General features: G+C 36.1%; 1 protein-coding gene across 1 annotated transcript; it reads left to right on the top strand.

Annotated features, from left to right (window-relative positions):
• The first annotated feature begins 247 nt into the window (after nt 1–247).
• Nucleotides 248–1,365, top strand: LOC143634585 (putative F-box/FBD/LRR-repeat protein At3g49040). The gene is made up of 2 exons (XM_077102616.1): nt 248–1,096; nt 1,159–1,365. The coding sequence occupies exons 1-2, from the start codon at nt 254–256 to the stop codon at nt 1,363–1,365; spliced, it is 1,050 nt and encodes a 349-aa protein (XP_076958731.1). The 5' UTR covers nt 248–253.
• Nucleotides 1,366–18,690: the final 17,325 nt, after the last annotated feature.

Here is an 18,690-nt window from a genome sequence, read left to right on the forward strand (position 1 = left end):
TATAGCGGTCTTGTTACTTTTGTTAGAATTTGACAATAAATCATGTAAGAACTTGAGTGTTTATACTTGTTGTAAGACACCATTTATATGTAAGAACTTGAGTGTTTTAGTTTGTCCTATGTCCTAATTGTTACATGTTGTAGCTTGACATAATCCTTGTGGTTTATTAAACAGAAACTACATAAGCAATGGAACGCGGAACAAAGACATAGGAATCCTGAAGTTTGGAGAATGGATTCGCGCCAAATCAAACATGTATGTGGATTCTTATTTCCATAAGGGCGGAGTTAGGAGAATGGATTCCGGGACTGGGAATGTAAATGGTGATAGACTAAGCAACTTTCCATACGATCTTATCCATAAAATACTCGCTCTCATTGACACTAAACATGCAGTCATGACAAGTTCCTTGTCATCTAGATGGAGGTATATCTGGACTTCAATGCGGCATCTTAATTTCTCAAATAAGCATTTTCATACGATGGAAAAGTTCTTTGAATTTGTTAAAGGTGTATTGTCTGGCCGAAATAATCAAATACAAGTGTCTTCTGTAACGCTCACTACACATGGAAGAGATGATTGCACATCGTTTGTCAGAAGAATTTTGAACGTCATTTTGAACTATGCAGTATCCCACAATGTCCAACAACTTAGTCTTGCTTTTCCGTGCTACAGAGAAATCACAATGACCCCATCTGCTTGGGACCTGCAAGCTTTAACAACGTTGAATCTTAAGCTAGTTGAGTTGTATGATGACAAGTCTGCGGGTCTTTTCTCTAACCTTTTTAACTTGAAGAATCTTACCTTAAGTTTCTGCATGCTGAGAAGAAGACATGGTAGTAAATTCAATATATGTCATCCTGGACTATGTAATCTACCACTTGAAGGTGGTTGCAGTCGTGTTACCGTGGTTACACCTCGACTCAAGAATCTTATCATAAAAAAATGGAAAGGAGTACACGTGCGTTCAGCACCTGACCTTGCCTCCTTGCGGTGTGAAGGTCATTATTATCCTTTGCAGCTTCCTGCTGATCTTCTTCATTTGGAAAAGGTGGATATATCTTCTTTCCGACCCTTTGATGTTATACTAAGACAGGTCCTAGAAGATTTTCCGGAAAGTATACTTACTAGATTGCATTATTGTATGTGTTATTGCAGATCCTTGGTTCATCCGTGGAACTTATCACGCATCAACCTTCTCCGTTTGCCAACTTAAAGAGTTTAACAATTCATCCAAATAGTGATTCAATTTATTCTACTAAAAAACAGCAAACACAACCAATAGTAACTATGTGTACTGAAGTTAAAAACTATTTGTTAGACGGTTCTCCAGAAGTCACTTTCACAATGGTTTCACATGATTAGGTATGTACACCACCAAGTATATATTTATCTTCCACATTCTATTTATTGCCCAACGTTCTTATTCAAGTATAGCCCATGCACAAAATATGTATGTAGACTGGGAAGATCATTTAATACAGGAGCTTATGGAGAGCATTTCATAATTATTATAGATTATATGCATGAAAACACATAAGCTTAAGGTCCAAGCCTACTCACGCACTTCATATTTGTCTTTATTATTTTTGATAAATTAATACCACTGTTAAATCCTTTTCTTTGGTTCAAACAAAATTGACAACCTTATATACACATTTTAACCTTTTGCCTTGGATTTGACTTTTGTAGTATCTTTAAAAAGAAACTATACAGTTTTATATTCTATGTATTAACCTGCCTATGCGTTAATTTGAAGATATGTGACAAATGGTTATGATTTCTTTATTATTTTTCTTTTAATATTATGGAAACTGCAGGATGTTAGAGCTATGAGGAAGCCTAAGTTCACCCAAAACCTTATTCCAACGCTGCGGCTGTCTTCTTAGCAGATTGTATCAAAATGCCAATTCTTGGCTTCATATTATGGCTGTTTTCTAGGAAAAAGGATTCAAACTGCTAACTCTTGGCGTTGACTTATTGTTCTTATTTTTGGGACTGCTATTTGTAATATGTGTTAGCTTTTTGTAATCAGTCAAGAAGAGTTCATTTGCATGTCTTTAATTTTTGAATTCTTGTTTATACTGTTCCTTTTCAACTGAGATTCTGTTCAAGCAAAGGAAGGTGTCAACAAACCATTTTTGTTTTTGAAATCATTATCAAGTCTTTTGTTTACAAATTTGGACACATGGTATGTAACTTGTGTTGCTTTTATTATTTCGCATATCAATATTTAACGCATAGACATCATATATTTCATCATGACGAAGATGATTCAACACAATAAATATAAAAAAAGTTCGAATGAAAATATTCAAGGTGGCAGCAAAAGTCCATATTACAAAAAATGTTTTCATAAGTGGACTGGTCGTTTTATTAGTTAATTTATTGGTCAATCAGTTCTTAAAAACAAGATGACTTCACAAATAATTTGAAAGTTTTGAAACATAAAGATGTAGGGAGTTTAAAACAAGATGTGGTTAATACTTTATGCTTTTTTGATGGATTTGAAATATTGGTAAAATATAAAGGTTTATAAAGGTTAAATAATATGAAGTAATAAATGAACCGAGTTTTTATATAATAAAAAAAGAACTTGAATATTGTCTGATTCACAATTTTGACTAGGGAAATCCTCAAAATAGTCAGTTTGATCAACCAATTTTCAATTTTAGTCATGGTTTCTATATAATAATCAAATTGTTGTCCTGATTCGTCGGATCTAACGGAAGCACAATACCCTCCAACGGATTAGATACCCTCTGACATGTCATGATGTTTGGTCTTCCGACGAAACGCGAAACTTTTTCGTCGTCCAAAGAAATCTTTTTTGTCTTCTGACGTAAAACTTCATCTTCTACGTCTCAAACCCTAAACCTCAATCTCCATCTTTCAAATTTCTCCACATAATCAACAAAATCCATAGTGTAAATCGCTTTTGTTTTCCACAAATCACATTTGTTGTTGAGAAATCCGCGCAAGAAAGTGAGGAACCCTTGAGTTCAATTCAGAGAAATTCGATGAAAGGGTTAAACCATCGGATCTGACGGAAGCAGGATCTGCACCGTCGGAGACGACAATTTAATCTTATGTCGGAACCTTCATTGTTCTGTCGGACATTCCACACTTCCGTCGGATCTGAAGGAATAGTTGTACACGTGGCTAATTGTAATAGGCTTAGCTAATCCGTCAGAGGGCGTTGTGCTTCCGCTGAAAAATTTATTCTCTTTAATTTAGAACATTGTTTTATATTTTTGCCAGTTATAATCGGTCATAAAACTATCTATCCGAAAACCAATCCAAACCGTAGTTTAGATTTATTCGGACGGGCTTGAGTTAGTGAAACCCAAAAAAACAATTAACAATCACCTTAATATCTGAAAAGATGTAGTTGGTCATCTTAAACTACCTTATGTCATTTAATATGAAGAAATCTAAACTTTAGAACTAATACAAAAATCAAGTCATAAGCAACATGTGTAATTAGGGCATTTGTGCTGATCGATTAGATTTTGCATATTGGTATTTTGGTATCCCTCGAAGTCATTACATTTCTGAAAAATGTTCAGCGAGTCATACACAGTAACCTATCGAAGACAAAGAACTATAACTTTGTTTTTAGTAGGATCGGGTTTGTCATATAAAAGGGGGTGATGAAGCAGTTTGTTGCCCGTTTACGTGTCTTTTTATTGTAATTAGATACTTTTGTTCAATATTAGCAACCTATGGATATTTGAGGAGTATTCTTTTTAATAATATATTTGAGGAGTATTCTTTTTATTATAATTAGATACTTTTGTTCAATATTAGCAACCTATGGATATTGGTCCTTAAGGTTATCATATGCATCTAACAAAGATTTTCCGGAAATTATACTTACTAGATTGCATTATTAATTTTATGTGTCTTTGCAGATTCTTTGTTCATCCGCATTATTAATTTTATGTGTCTTTGCAGATTCTTTGTTCATCCGTGGAACTAATCTCACATCTACCTTCTCCGTTTGCTAACTTAAAGAGTTTAAAGATTCATCCAAAGAGTTATTCAATTTATTCTACTCAAAAAGAGCAAACACAACCAAAAGTAACTATGTGTACTGAAGTTAAAAACTATTTGTTAGACGGTTCTCCAGAAGTCGCTTTCACAATGGTTCACATGAGGTATGTACGTACACCACCAACTATATAGTTATCTATAGTGGAATTACAATTGTTGTGAACTATACCTTTCATTACAAATAAGGAATGGAGTAATAACAGGAGTAATCTAAGGTCCTAATTTAAGTAAGGAGCCTAAGGGTTGAATACATAATTTGAGAATATATACATTCCATTAATATTGTTGACTGATCCGTTGATTAAGCTATGTTGACTGGTTAGTGTCGGTGGTCCTTATACGCCCCCGCAAGATGGAGGATCCGTCGGATACGCCAATCTTGGATCTGTTACGGAGAAACGACGCTCTTGACAACGGTTTGGTGAGCATATCAGCAAGCTGGTCTTAGGAACTGATATGAAGAACACGAAGATGACCTGCGGAAACTTGTTCCCTTACAAAGTGATAATCAAGGGCCACGTGCTTCATGCGTGAATGGTATACGGTGTTTGCACATAGATATGTGGCACCTGTATTATCACAGAATAATGTAGGTGTGTGATTTATAGGAATTCCAAGTTCTGCAGGCAAATTTTTAGTCCATGTAATTTCCGCGGAAGCATTAGCCAATGCCTTGTACTCGGCTTCCGTAGAGGAACGGGATACCGACTTTTGTCGTGTGGACTTCCATGAGATGATGTTGGTGCCAAGATAAAGGATATAAGCAGTAGTGGACCTACCGGCATCATTGACGCCACCCCAATCAGAATCTGAGAAGGCCGAGAGAGTGAGAGGAGAATTACGGTTTAGAAAAAGGCCATGATGAATTGTTCCCTTTAGGTAGCGAAGAACCCATTTAAGAGATTGCCAATGAGATTGTCGAGGATTATGCATGAATTGGGAAAGTTTATTGATAGCGAATGAAATATCGGGGCGAGTGAAGGCTAGGTATTGAAGGGATCCAACTAGCTTACGATAGGGAGTGGCATTGACCGAAGGTGATGGATCTGTGGGAGACAAGGATCTGTAGTACTAAGGGGAGTGGTAACATCTTTCGCACCATCCATGTGAAATTGGTTTAGAATGTCTTGGATGTGGCGATATTGAGATAGAAAGAGACCCGTTGAAGTAGGAATTACTTCAACGCCTAGGAAGTGATGAAGCATACCAAGATCCTTGATGGAAAATTTGTTGCTTAGGGCTTGGATGAAATGGTCAAGGAACTGTGGGTTGTTTCCCGTAAGTACGATATCATCTACGTAAACCATAAAGTAACAAATTATGTTTTGGCGTTGATAAATGAAGAGAGAAGCATCGGTTAAAGATTTATGGAATCCAAACCGAAGGAGGAAATTGGTGAGCTCCATGTACCAAGCTCGTGGAGCTTGTTTTAGACCATATAATTACTTTTTGAGCTTACAAATGTGATTGGGAAATTTTGGATTAATGTAACCCGGTGGTTGGGTCATAAACACGTTCTCGTGAAGTGTGCTATGAAGGAAGGCATTGTTGACGTCGAGTTGATGTAACAGCCAGTTTCTAGAAAGAGCCACCGAGAGAATAGTACGGATGGTGATGGGTTTTGTAACGGGACTGAATGTGTCAAAGTAATCTTTCCCGTATTGTTGGAGAAATCCTTTAGCCACAAGTCGAGCTTTATACTTTGCAATGGAGCCATCGGAATTGCGTTTGATTCGAAACACCCATTTGCAACCGATCGGTATACTAGAATTAGAAGGTACAAGTTCCCATGTTTGATTTTGAATGAGGGCGTTAAATTCCAAATCCATAGCATGTCTCCATTTAGGATCTTTGGAAGCTTGGGTATGAGTGGTGGGTTCAAGGGTAGATGGTAAGGGGTGAAGGGTGGTAGTGTTAACGAGATTTGGGTTGAAGTATTTAGGATTAGGTTTTTTTGCTCTTTGTGTTCGAGTGGTGGAGGGAGGTGAAGGTGGGACCAAGATGGAGGGTGGTGAGATATTGGGTACTGTTGGGGCAGTAGGTGAGGTGAAGGTGGAGATAGGTGCCGGTGGAGATAAATTGTGTGAATTATTTGGAGTGGTGGGTGGAGTGGACTCATGGGAGGTGTTGGTGATGGACTGTGAGATGTTTGAGGAATGAGGTGTATATTGGTGCATGGGAGATGTGGGAGGTGTGAGATGTTTGAGGAATGAGGTGTATATTGGTGCATGGGAGATGTGGGAGGGGTTTGATTAACGTGTGCATGGGAAGGTTGATTTTCTGTGGGAGGAGTGATAATATGGAGGTGTTGGTTGGAGTGCATAGTGGGTTTACAAATGAAAGTGTCGGCTGTGGGAAGAGAGATGATGGGCGCATCATCCATTTTGAGTGGGAAAATGTGTTCAACAAATTCCACATGGCGAGAGTGATAGAGACGATGAGATACGGGATCGTAACATTTATAGGCGGATTTAAAGGGAGAATGTCCAAGGAATATACATTTTATGGATCTAGCACAAGCAACCAAACGGTTTTAGTTTTGTGTAAGTTGGTGAGTTGTTGTATAACTGGTCGTAAGGTGATTTAAAATCAAGGATTGGTGTGGGAAGACGGTTAATGAGATAAACGGCGGTTTGGAAAGCATGAGTCCAAAAAGTGAGTGGCAGGTTGGCATGGTGTAAAAGAGATAAACCGGTTTCAACAATATGTCTATGGCGTCGTTCGGCCACTCCGTTTTGTTCCGGAGTATGTGGAGGAGTAGTAAAATGGGATATTCCATTTTGTTGAAGGTAGGGAATAAGGCCAATATATTCCCCACAATTGTCCGAAAAGAGTGATATAAGGGGAGTGTTAAAAAACTTTTCAACCAATATTTTGAATTGCGGGAAAAGGGTAGATACGTCTGATTTTTGTTTAATTGGATATAACCATGTATATTTGGAATAAAAATCAACGAAAATGACATAGTAAGAATAGCCATCATTTGAAGTTTGAGCTGGGCCCCAAACATCCGAGTAAACGAGTTCTAAGGGTTTAGACACTTTGAATGAATTTTCGACAAATGACATTTTATGACTTTTATTAATTGAGCAAGCATCACAATGAAACAAAGCATTTGACATTTTGTTACAATCAAGTCCTAAATTCCTAAGTAAAAATTTTTGGACTTTGAACGACGGATGTCCAAGTTTGTGATGCCATGAGAGAAGTGAGCCGGTTGATTTTACGGTTGAGTTGATTTGAGAGAGACAACGAAGTGAATTGATGGCTGCGTAATACACGTCGTTAATGTTCACTCCTCGCATTAGGCGCGCCCCCGTTTGAAGATCCTTGACAAAAAAATGACATGGGAAAAATTCAATTGAAACATTGTTAGATCTACAAAGTTTGGCAACAGAAACAAGATTGTTGCGTAATTGAGGAACAAGATAAACGTTATTTAATTTTAGTGAACGAGAGGAAGTGGGAATATATGTGTGACCGGTGTGAGAAATAGACAAACCTTTGCCGTTTCCGAGAACAATCTCATCAGGCCCGCCATATTCTGATAAGGTATGGAGAGATGAGCGGTCGGATGCAATATGATGGGACGCCCCACTGTCAAACATCCAGGGAGGGATGGGTAGGGAAGAGCTTGCCGACGAGGAGTTAACTGTCGGGTTGGATGGTGGTACCGGCGAGATGGTAATGTTGTTGTCTTGTAAGAACCTTGTCAATTTCCTGCAGTCTTTTGTATCGTGACCTGGAATGTCACAATAATGACAAAAGGAGGAATTACGGTTACCACGATAATTGTTTGTCGACCCGCTGTTAGTACCATTATATCTGTTCTGCTTTGGTCAAAAGGAATTGGACCTATTGTAGTTGCGGGAGTCATAACCATATTTGGAAGCAAATCGCCCCCCCCCCCCTGCCGTTGAGTATTATTAACTGTTGCAATTAGAGTTGGGGATGGGGTGTCTTGCAAGCCGCGCTCATAATCAACAAGCTTTTCAAACACATCAGAGAAGGTGAGTAGAGAATCACGGTATTGCAGAGTAGTGGACACATGCTTGTATTCGTCACCCAATTGAGTGAGGATATGAATTATTAGGTCTTCATCTTTCATTGGCTCTTGTGCTAATGCAAGATCATCGGCTATGGCTTTCATTTCGTTGAGAAATTCAGCCATAGTTTTTGTGCCTTTGGTGGTTCTAGCAAGTTTGGATTTTAGAGAAATGATGCGAGATCTAGAGACACTCGCGAAACTATCCGTGAGTCTCTGGAAGAGTTCTCGGGTCGTCGCAGCCGATGAAACAACTGGTTGAACAGTGTCGGAGCAACTTCCAAGAAGGGCTCCAAGGAGTAATTGGTCCTGTCGGAACCACGGACGGTAGTTGGGATTAGGTTTACCGTCAATAGATTTGGGTGGAGCTTCAACATAACCATCAACAAATTTATCGAGATCGAGTCCGATAAGGGTGGACATGACCTGTTTACGCCATGAAGGGAAATTGGTGGCTGTTAGTTTGGTGGGAAAGTGAGTATGTGTGGTAACTTCAACAATTATTTGGTTGGTCATCTTGAAAAGATGTTTAAAAAAAAACAAGAAGAAATATATGATGTGTGGATCGAAGAACTCAGAGAAGCATATGGGCTCTGATTACCATATAGTGAAATTACAATTGTTGTGAACTATACCTTTCATTACAAATAATACATGCCTTATAAAGGCATTCTTACAATAAGGAATGAAGTAATAACAGGAGTAATCTAAGGTCCTAATTTAAGTAAGGAGCCTAAGGGTTGAATACATAATTTGAGAATATATACATTCCATTAATATTGTTGACTGATCTGTTGATTAAGCTTTGTTGACTGGTTAGTGTCGGTGGTCCTTATATTATCTTTCATATAATCTAGTTATTACCCAATGTTCTTATTCAAGCATAACTTCTGCACTAAAATACTAAATATGTATTTATACTAGGAGAGCATTTTTCTTAATTATTATAGGCTAGTTTTTTAGCCGGCGCGTTGCGCCGGGCAAGTCGGTAAAACACAGATAGTGGTAAAACTCAAGCGTTAAGCTAGTAAGTCGACGCGAATTCGGTTGGGCTCTTAATTGATACTAACCATGTTCTTAAAAATATTGAAAAACAAATGGATTAATCTGATTGGTTAAAAGGAGTTTCCAAAGTTCTTAATGAAAATATGGGCTCTTAATTGATACTAACCCTATATATATATATATATATGGTAAGGATCCTAAGAGAACCCTTTGCAAATTGAGAACTTTGAGAACCATTGCCACCTTTAAAAAAATATTTAAAAAAATCATAAAACAAAAAATAATAAAATTTTAAAAAAGTAAAAAAACCAAAATTCTTATATTTCATTTCGGTTTCATTAAAAAAATAAAAAATAAATAAAAAAAACGTCGTATTATACACATATGTATAATTTTATTTAATCTTTGGTTACGTAATATACACATATGTACAGTATCATTTATCTTAAATTACACACACGTGTACAAAAAAAACATGTAAATGTACATATACGTATATATTATACATTTGTGTATATAAATTAGCTAAACCGAGTTTTTTTTATGAAACCGGGATGATAAAATAAAAATTTTGGTTTTTTTACTTTTTTGATTTTTGTGTTTTTTTTATTTTATGATTTTTTTATTTTTGGGTTTTTGGTGTTCCAAAATGGTTCTCATAGTTCTCAATTTCAAAAAGGTTCTCTCATGATCCTGATATATATATATATATATACACGGGTATACTTTGGAAAATGAAGCATTGATTCATTATTAAGAATCTAAAAAAAATACTACTTTCTATATCGAACGTTTCAAAATGTTACGATTACTTTCAAACAAGTGAAGTTATTTTATAGTTTGAAACGATGTTTAAAACTTGGACCGCCCAGTCCGACTGGAATCTGACAAACAACGGGTCCAGTTTACTACCTTAAGACCGTTTTCAAATTAACCGGTAGGTCATGGCGGTTTTCGGCTGAACCAGTGAACCGTACGGTTCAACCGAACCGATAGACCAAGCAAAATTCAAAAGAAAGTTTTTTTTTTAGAAAATAAAATGACGTTATGGGTTTCGAAGCTATGTAAACTCAATTGAAAACTTAAATAACATTGGACTGTCCAACTCCACAAACTTGATTTTTTGTGTCGTTTAAATGATTACTTTATATGTATGTTATAGTTCATGAGAAAGAACTAAAATATATTATAAATTTCGTTATCATGTATTCCCTTTTAGTTTTATTCTTAAATCATTAAAACATCATCCTCAGGTTGGATTTGCTCGACTCCCTATCGTATTACTTTTGACTGTTATTTCTATCACATCATATCCAAAACCATGACTCGCCTATAAGGTAACCTAATACATCTTCTAGGATTAACTCTATGCTTAGAACTCACAAGTTAATCTTGTAAAGTTATGCACGGTGACCTACCAATTGTAGTAGGATTTTTGGCTAGTAATAAGCACTTAAATAGATTCTTAGCTCTGACTAACAATATCTAAATAGGATATATAAATATTAATATCCTTTATTCCTTCTGGTTGTCCCTAATTACCATAATATGTTTTTGAGGGAAACAATCAAGACTACTATTAAGATGTGAAATAGAATTCCACGCCAACCCTTCACATGTCTAGACAGGTTAATAAGATGCATTATGGGAAAAACCGTTAGTAGCAATTGTAAGGTAATTGACAATTATAGTCCGGAACATAATTGTTAATTGCATTTACAAAAGTGTGCTTTTAGGATTTCTATTATGCATGTAGGTGCTCATCTGGATGTTCTGGTCCGTTGGTTCGTTAAGGTACTTTTCAAGGATCACTTTTTACTTAATGTTATGTGTAAAATTACCTAATAACTATAAAAGTTGTTTACTCATATAATTATTTACTATGACAATTTTCGTTTTATAAATTTATGAACTCTTTCTAGATGTCAATAAATGGTAATATAATATGCACTCACTTCCCAGATTAATAACCATATAAAGTTTGAATATTGAAGTTATCTTTTTGTTACATATTATATATTTACCTACCAACACTAAAGATTCTTTAAACTATATAATACAGTCCTTGTTTGTAGAGGAATTTTGATATTATTTGGTAAATACATGAAACCTTTTCTTTTAAAAAAAATAAATAATACCTTAAAACATTTAAGATAATAATACATACACAAAGAACATGATGAATTAAAATATATAAACAAGCAACTGTGCATGTTATTTGTTTTTATTTTTTTTAACAAAATTCAATACGACTAAGCATACTTACTATTTTAATTAAATAAATAATTTTTAAAATGAATCATGCACATATGTTTAGTGTGTTTTATACATCTAATCAAATATTCATTCAAAATATATATATGATGTTCACTTGATATAAAATATAGGAAAATTGGTTTTAAATAATCAAAACTATACCCTATTGGTAAATATTAGTCCCAACTTTACACTTGCCTGCTGGCAGTACCAACTATTTGTGTATTTGTTTTTAACAGGCCGCAACTAACGGATGTTAACTCCGTTAGTCTTTGTCTGACGTGGCCATCCCAGTTGGCAAAAACTTGATTACGTGGAACGTTACGTGGCGGCTGACTGTGTCCATCCCACCACTAAACCCATCATCTTCAACCTAATACTCTTTACAAACCCCAGCCACCATAACACCATCAGTCCACACCCTTGCAACCATCGTCGAAACCCCGACCACCACCATGCCTGTCCACATCAGCCACCATTGGAACCCACCACCTGCAACTGGCCATCTTCTCCGACCCCCAACTAGCCGGATTTCTGCCCTAATCTTGCCGGAGTTCACAAACCCAAATCCACCACTGGAACCCAGCACCTGCAACTGGCCATCTCAATTCACCACCACCAATTCTAACAACGCCACCGCCGGAGACGACCTTTCTCCGGCGATTGCGAACAAGATCTCGCCGTCTCATCCTTCACTGCCTCCACACACAGGCCACATATCCACCTGTCATGGATATTTCCCCTCACCGTCATGATGTACGCCACCGTACACTCTTCTGTCACCACTATCTCCGCCGCAAAATAATCAATCCAGATCCCCAATTCTCGAGCCATATAAACCCTAACCCTAGAAATAGAAGCATATGATGAAGATTAATAGGATTAGGGTTTGATGATAGGTGCTGGCAGGTAGTGGTGCTGGTGGCGGCATGTGATAAGTGGTGTTGGAGGGCCGGTGGTGGTGGAGTTATTGGAGTAGAGAGGGAGAAGAGAAGAGAGAGTTAGAGAGAGTGATTAGAGAGTGGTGGTGGTAATGGTAATGGTGATTGTGTAATCTTCCACGTAAGCTCGATCTTGCCACGTATTTGCCATATAAGCACGTTTTTGACACGTATGCATGCCACATCATCATCAGACTAACGGGGTTAGTCCTCCGTTAGTCGCGGCCTGTTAAAAACAAATACATAAATAGTTGGTACTGCCAGCAGGCAAGTGTAAAGTTGGGACTGATATTTATCAATAGGGCATAGTTTGGATTATTTAAAACCAATTTTCCTAAAATATATAAACGAACCAACTGTAAAATTCCTTATATAGTTTTCTAAATAAAATATAACTTTTATGTAGATAATTAGAAAGTCCGTAAACAAGTTAACATTACCTTGGAACATTAAAGGCACAGATCCTTAGCCCCCACCACTCTTCATTGCTTTCATATTTAATTCATATAAACCCATTAAGTTAAAATATATTTTAAAACTCCTCACGTTTTTGGATTATCATTTCACTTGATTGTCCATTGGATTCCAGATCTGATTATAACACTGAATTTAGCTTTCATGTCATGCGATAATATTATATTTAATTATACTCATTCGCATGTTCCGATATATGTTACGATAATATAAAATTGCTATGAGTTATGTAACACCCTTGGCAAACACAACATCGTCCCACTCTTAGGCTATCCCACGTCGGCCGTGGACAAGAGAGATCATTGGTTCATAAGTAATGTCCTGCCTCTTAACATCCCCAACGCGTTTTGGGCAACCAAAAACAAATCCGTGAGCTCTTCGTGGGCAGAGCGGACAATATTGGTGGTGCGAGGGGCCGGGGTGTTACAAGTTATGTGAATAAGATTATATGTATTCCGATACCCTGAGTGTCGCTTCTCGTCGAGTGTCCCACGATCATGTTGTTGCAGCATCGACAACATGTGCACCAACCGTGACGATTAGATCAGTTCATGGCGTCTCTTAAGTACAAGTGTGGTACATATGGCTATTAGGAGGCGTATGGATCGATCCTAGGATTAATATTAAGGAGATGGATAGCGGGTATGCAAACTCGCCATCTCGTGTGATAAATATCCAGGAGTAGCTACCTGTATATTGTCACGTTTTATGTTCGCTCATGGGTACATCCGTATGATACGTTTTAATTTATTTAATAAGGTTACTTTGCATCGTATCATCAACTGTAAGTTTAATCTAAATTACGCTTCAGTAAATCATTAATTGTTTGAGCCTATTATTCCGTACTGAGCATTCGGCTCATTCCGTTATTCTTATTCTTATACAGGTCCACAGGTTATTTTGGGCGGGATTAAGAGCGAGGGATAAAACATCATGATCCTAATAAAATACATTTTCAACCGTGATAGTGTGTATATTAACCTTAAGTTTGTCTTGTATAAGGTGTTATACCTTTGACAAGTAAATATATAAAATTATGTCTTTTGTTCAGAAACCATGTTATTGTGACACGTCAGCCCTTACGGGCCGGGGTGTTACATATATAACCATCAAATAATTCATAACAATCATCATAGGGGTAGTAGTCAATTAGTCATAGTCATCGTGAAATGACTCAATGTACAATCTATCAAGATAGGGAAAACCTTCAAGGGAATCGTTGGGAAGTTTTAGATACTTAGGCCATGTTTGGGATTCCTTATTTACACTTCCTTTTCACTTATTTAAGGAGTTTTTGATAAGTTATACTTTTCTAACTTATCAAAACTCCTTTTTCCTTCTTTAAAATCTTAAAAAGTGCACATTACCCAAACACATTTTTAATTTACATAAGTTAATAAGTTATAAGGAAGTAAAAATAAGGAAACCCAAACACCCCCTAAATCTGTTTAGAACACTGTTTCCCAATATTACCTTTGAGGTCGATGTTATCGCATTTACGCAAGTCAAGTGTTTCAAGGTGAAGACAATTATCCAAAATCACCTGCAAGCCGGAATTCGTCATGTTTTTTCTAATGAGTTCAAGGTGCCTTATGTCGAGTAACTTCTGGCCAATAGCTATGGCGATATCATCATTACTCATCAAGTATCCTTCATCGCTCACTTTGAGTGTTTTTAGCATGGGGCAATAACAACCAACAACTTCAATCTCTTTTATTGTGATATCAATGAAGTAAAGGTTGAGTTCCTCTAACAAAGAAAACCTCACCAAAACGTCCCACAAACATCTACCAAAATATCTGTCTACAATTTTAAGGCGTCTAAGCTGACCCAATCAGTTATGCATAAACAAATGAAATAAAAAGTCATGTGAAAATGCATTTTAAGAATTTAGTAAAATACCAAAGAAATATCAGACTTAAGCTAGGTTTCTATAAACAAAACTTTGAATCAAGCTATATGCCATTACGGGTTTTGATATACCTCACAGAAAAATAAAGTACGTAAATGATTTTTCTGCCATTACCAAAACAATAAACTAGCCTTGGTGTTACACCCCGACCAAAGGCGGCGGAACATGCCGATGTGTAACGATTGCCCATAAGCGCGTGACACTATTTAAAGCGACAATATTTAACAAACTCATTTCATTTCACAACATCGAAAATGTCACATAACCAAATATTCATAAGTCAAATACAACAAAATATAGCAAAATATAGCAAATCGAATATTGTTCATTTTTGCTAATATCCTAACGGTATTTGTGTCATTTTCTTCACCGAACTCCATAATCAACCTAGATGCAAACCTGTAACATTTCATAAAATAAAGTTGTCAACACAAAGGTTGGTGAGTAATTCATAAGTTTGAACAATAGATATATAGTATGAAAAACCACAAAACTAGTATACAAAACCATAAATAATAGCTATAAACTTGGATAAATTGACAATCGCTAATAGAATTACGTTAGCGCCACCTAGCTACAAGGGATTGCCAAGTAGTCTAGGATTTAATAGAATATCGTTAATTGCATTACGTTAACGACACCTTGCTACAAGGGGATGCCAAGTAGTCTAGGATTTATAGATTCCACCAACCGAAAGCGATAAACACATAGGCGTATAAGCATAGAACACCAAATCGAGCAATCATTCAATAAAGTATACAACAACGTTTGTGGTTTAAGCTCAAGTATAAAGCATTTGATTTGAATAAGTATGAAATGTCACCCCAAAACAAAAGATAGAAAACGGGGTATGAAGTTACTCACGTTCAAGTATAAAACTTGATCGGTAAAAGATGAATAACCGGATGGATGAAGTTTAACGAGCAAGGCCTAAATGACAATAAAATCTTGGATTTAGAATGGTTGTCTTGAAGATATTTAAATAAAATAATTGTTGCAAAAAGTAAACAATTAAAGTTCAAGGTTTAAAATGTAACTATTTAAAAATTTATAATAACAATCCTTTAAAAATGTAAGTTTGCTCGAAACCGGGTTAAAGTATCTAACCTTAATATTTACTTAACCAATGTTAAGTAATAAGGTGGAAAAAATGCTAAAATGCAAGTTCCTTTGGGACAAAGATACTAAAACAGGTTTTTAACGAGTGTTCGGATTGTCGATTCGGGTCTTGACAAATGGTCAAACCCAAAGTCAACTTTCCAACATATTAATTGTTATGAGATAACTCATTAAAATATACTAATACTTAACCAAGTATGTAGATCTATTGTTTAGAACTAACAACGCACGTTAAGCGAGTGTTCGGTTTTGTCGGTCCAAACTATGTGATGAGATCAAGTTGGATCCAACAATTCCAAGTACTTAAGAAAATAATTAAAATCAGTTTGTAAACTATTTTTAAAGAAATATACAAGTCTTGATAGCTAAAAACACACTTGTGTGTCTTAAGCGAGTAAAAGTCGGTATAGTTCGGTTTGGTTCGGTCTCCATCTCACAAATAGTTCATAGATGGTTTCTACATGCCCAAATATCATAGAACTTGTATATTGGTTTATAAATGAAGAAAACATAAATTTTACAACTAAAAAGTTAACTACAAGTCTTTTAAGCAAAAGTTTCGGTTTAGTTCGGTTTCCATCTCCCAACGAGTTCATAGATGGATTTCATATGCTTAATATCAAAGAACTTGTAAAAATGATTTTTGAAACTCAAATCTAGCAATAAACATGTTTAAACAACTATTTTAACAAAACTAGTAAACAAAAGTTCGGTTTCCGGTTTGGACTAGCTTCGGTTAAACCGAGGTTAGTCTTATACAAACCCACACCATGGAACTTGTAAATAAGATGAACAAACTAAAAGGGTTAGAAGTTAGTCATAAGTGATATGTATAATAAGTTATGTGTGTGTATATATATATCAAGAACACGAAGTCCTCCATGAAGCCTACGTAGATGTCTGTTTGAACAAAAATAAAATGAGTATTAACAACGGATATCGACATGCTACATTAACAATTGCACCATCTTATACAATCACCTTTAGGTCTTCGCGGACATTCGAAACTTAACCAACCGGAGTCGGTGAAGTAACAAATAAAGGAAACAAGGGGTGTGTATTATATATATGTTGTACCACCATATTCAAGTGTTAGTAATATTAGATGAACAAGTTAAAATGAAAGACTATAGTTAGTTGACCTTAAGAAATCAAAATAACAAAATGTTGAAGATGAATACTTGGATTTGAGAGAGATTTTGGAGAAGATGAACCACCAAAATGGTGTATGGAGCCTTGCTTTTATAATGGTAAGAGTATGGTTCATACAAATAGGGTAAAGATGCATGTGATGGTTGAAATGGTCAAACAAGTTTTTGGTAAATGGCAATAATAGTCCCCAAAGTTTGGTTTAAGTCATTTTAAGGAGTTTTAAGGACCAAAAAGAATGTTTTCAAGACCCAACAAGTGTAAAACAATATTGTAACATAAAATCCATCATTTTGATTATATCATAAGCTTTGGTTTACAAAATGGGTCGATTTACATGATAAACGAATACAAACGAGACCCGAAATTGACGAATGTCACACTTGGCATCTTTTGACATACCTCTCAGAAACATAACCCAAAAGAGTAGCACAATAGTCATCCACAAGAGTAATATCAACCAATTGGCCTTGGCTTCTACTGACAGCAAGCCTACACAGATTTTGAGGTGAGTGATTTGGAACCGAACTCAATAAGTCATTCATATTGACGACCCTCCACATAGCAGGGTCCTTGCATATTTTGAGCCAAGCAATGCACACTTTCTCCGCATTCTCGATAATGTCAACCATACCAACTCTCTTAAGTATATTGATCATTACATCATACGGAAGATCCAACCAGTTGCTTTCATCTTGCTTCTGATCTTTAATTTGTGGATGACATCATCACCTTAGCATGTACAAACCAAAGAATATGTCATGTTATAATCACATTCTTAGCATATATAAAAATGAAGAAATAAACAAAGAAATGATCAAAATTTAAAATAAGCTAAGCAAATAATAAACTGATCATAGTCTCACATCACACACACACACAGAGAGAGTCGTACCTTTGCTTAGTCGACTCCTATGAAACGAGCTGGTTGACGAACAAAACAACTATATTTAAGTAAGAGGTATTAAGTTGTGGTTGAAATGGAATTTGAAACGGTTGAGTTGAGAACTACTCATAAGACCATCTCCAATAGGAGATTCTTATGTGTTTTTAGAAGAGAGAGAAAATGATGTGGAAGAGAGAGACGATTATGTGGAGGAGAGAATGTGAGGTGAGATTCTTGTGGAAGAATCTTCAAGAATGTGTTTGTGAGTAGAGATTAAGAAGAGACGAGAGAGATGATATTTTGATGGGCCAAGTGTCATATAATCATCTAAAAACACTATCTAAAAATCTATCTATTGATGATGCTTTAAGTCATAATGTGACTGCCAAACCTACGTTTGCTTGCCCAATGGCTTAATCATGATATATTTAAAATTTAATTGAAGATAATATTCTCAAATAAGGGAGTAACTTTTTGGATTCTTGTAAGTAAAATTATTATTATTATTTTTTTTACCAATAAAACCAAGGCTTTAGGAAGAAGGAACATCCAGGTTTCTTAGAGGCTTTGCGACTCGGAGGTTGAGATAATCGAGCATGTTTTATTGGGTTGGTTGGTGGCTTCGAAGGTTTGGGACTTCATGTGCTCGTGATGTAAAGTTTTGCCTTCTTGGTTAAACTTCCATTGCATCATTTATTGGACCTTTACACCATCTTGGGCCTAGGGGTTGGTGAGAAGACAACTTTCTATGGGATCGTCCTTATAACTTGTTGGAGTATATGGATTAAAGCAAGGAATTAAAGAATTTTTGAAAATAAAAAGATCAAAGTTGAAAATATTATTGGCT

Source organism: Bidens hawaiensis, unplaced genomic scaffold, assembly GCF_021521415.1.
Source record: "Bidens hawaiensis isolate Kalapana, Puna unplaced genomic scaffold, B.hawaiensis_p1.1 tig00007137_1, whole genome shotgun sequence".
NCBI classification, from domain to species: Eukaryota; Viridiplantae; Streptophyta; class Magnoliopsida; order Asterales; family Asteraceae; genus Bidens; species Bidens hawaiensis.

Excerpts from the sequence above, each read along its gene's own strand:
- LOC143634585 (XM_077102616.1), top strand. The coding sequence starts at position 254 with ATGTATGTGGATTCTTATTTCCATAAGGGCGGAGTTAGGAGAATGGAT. Across the intron at positions 1,097-1,158 it reads TTGATGTTATACTAAGACAG|ATCCTTGGTTCATCCGTGGA; the intron begins GTCCTAGAAGAT and ends GTGTTATTGCAG.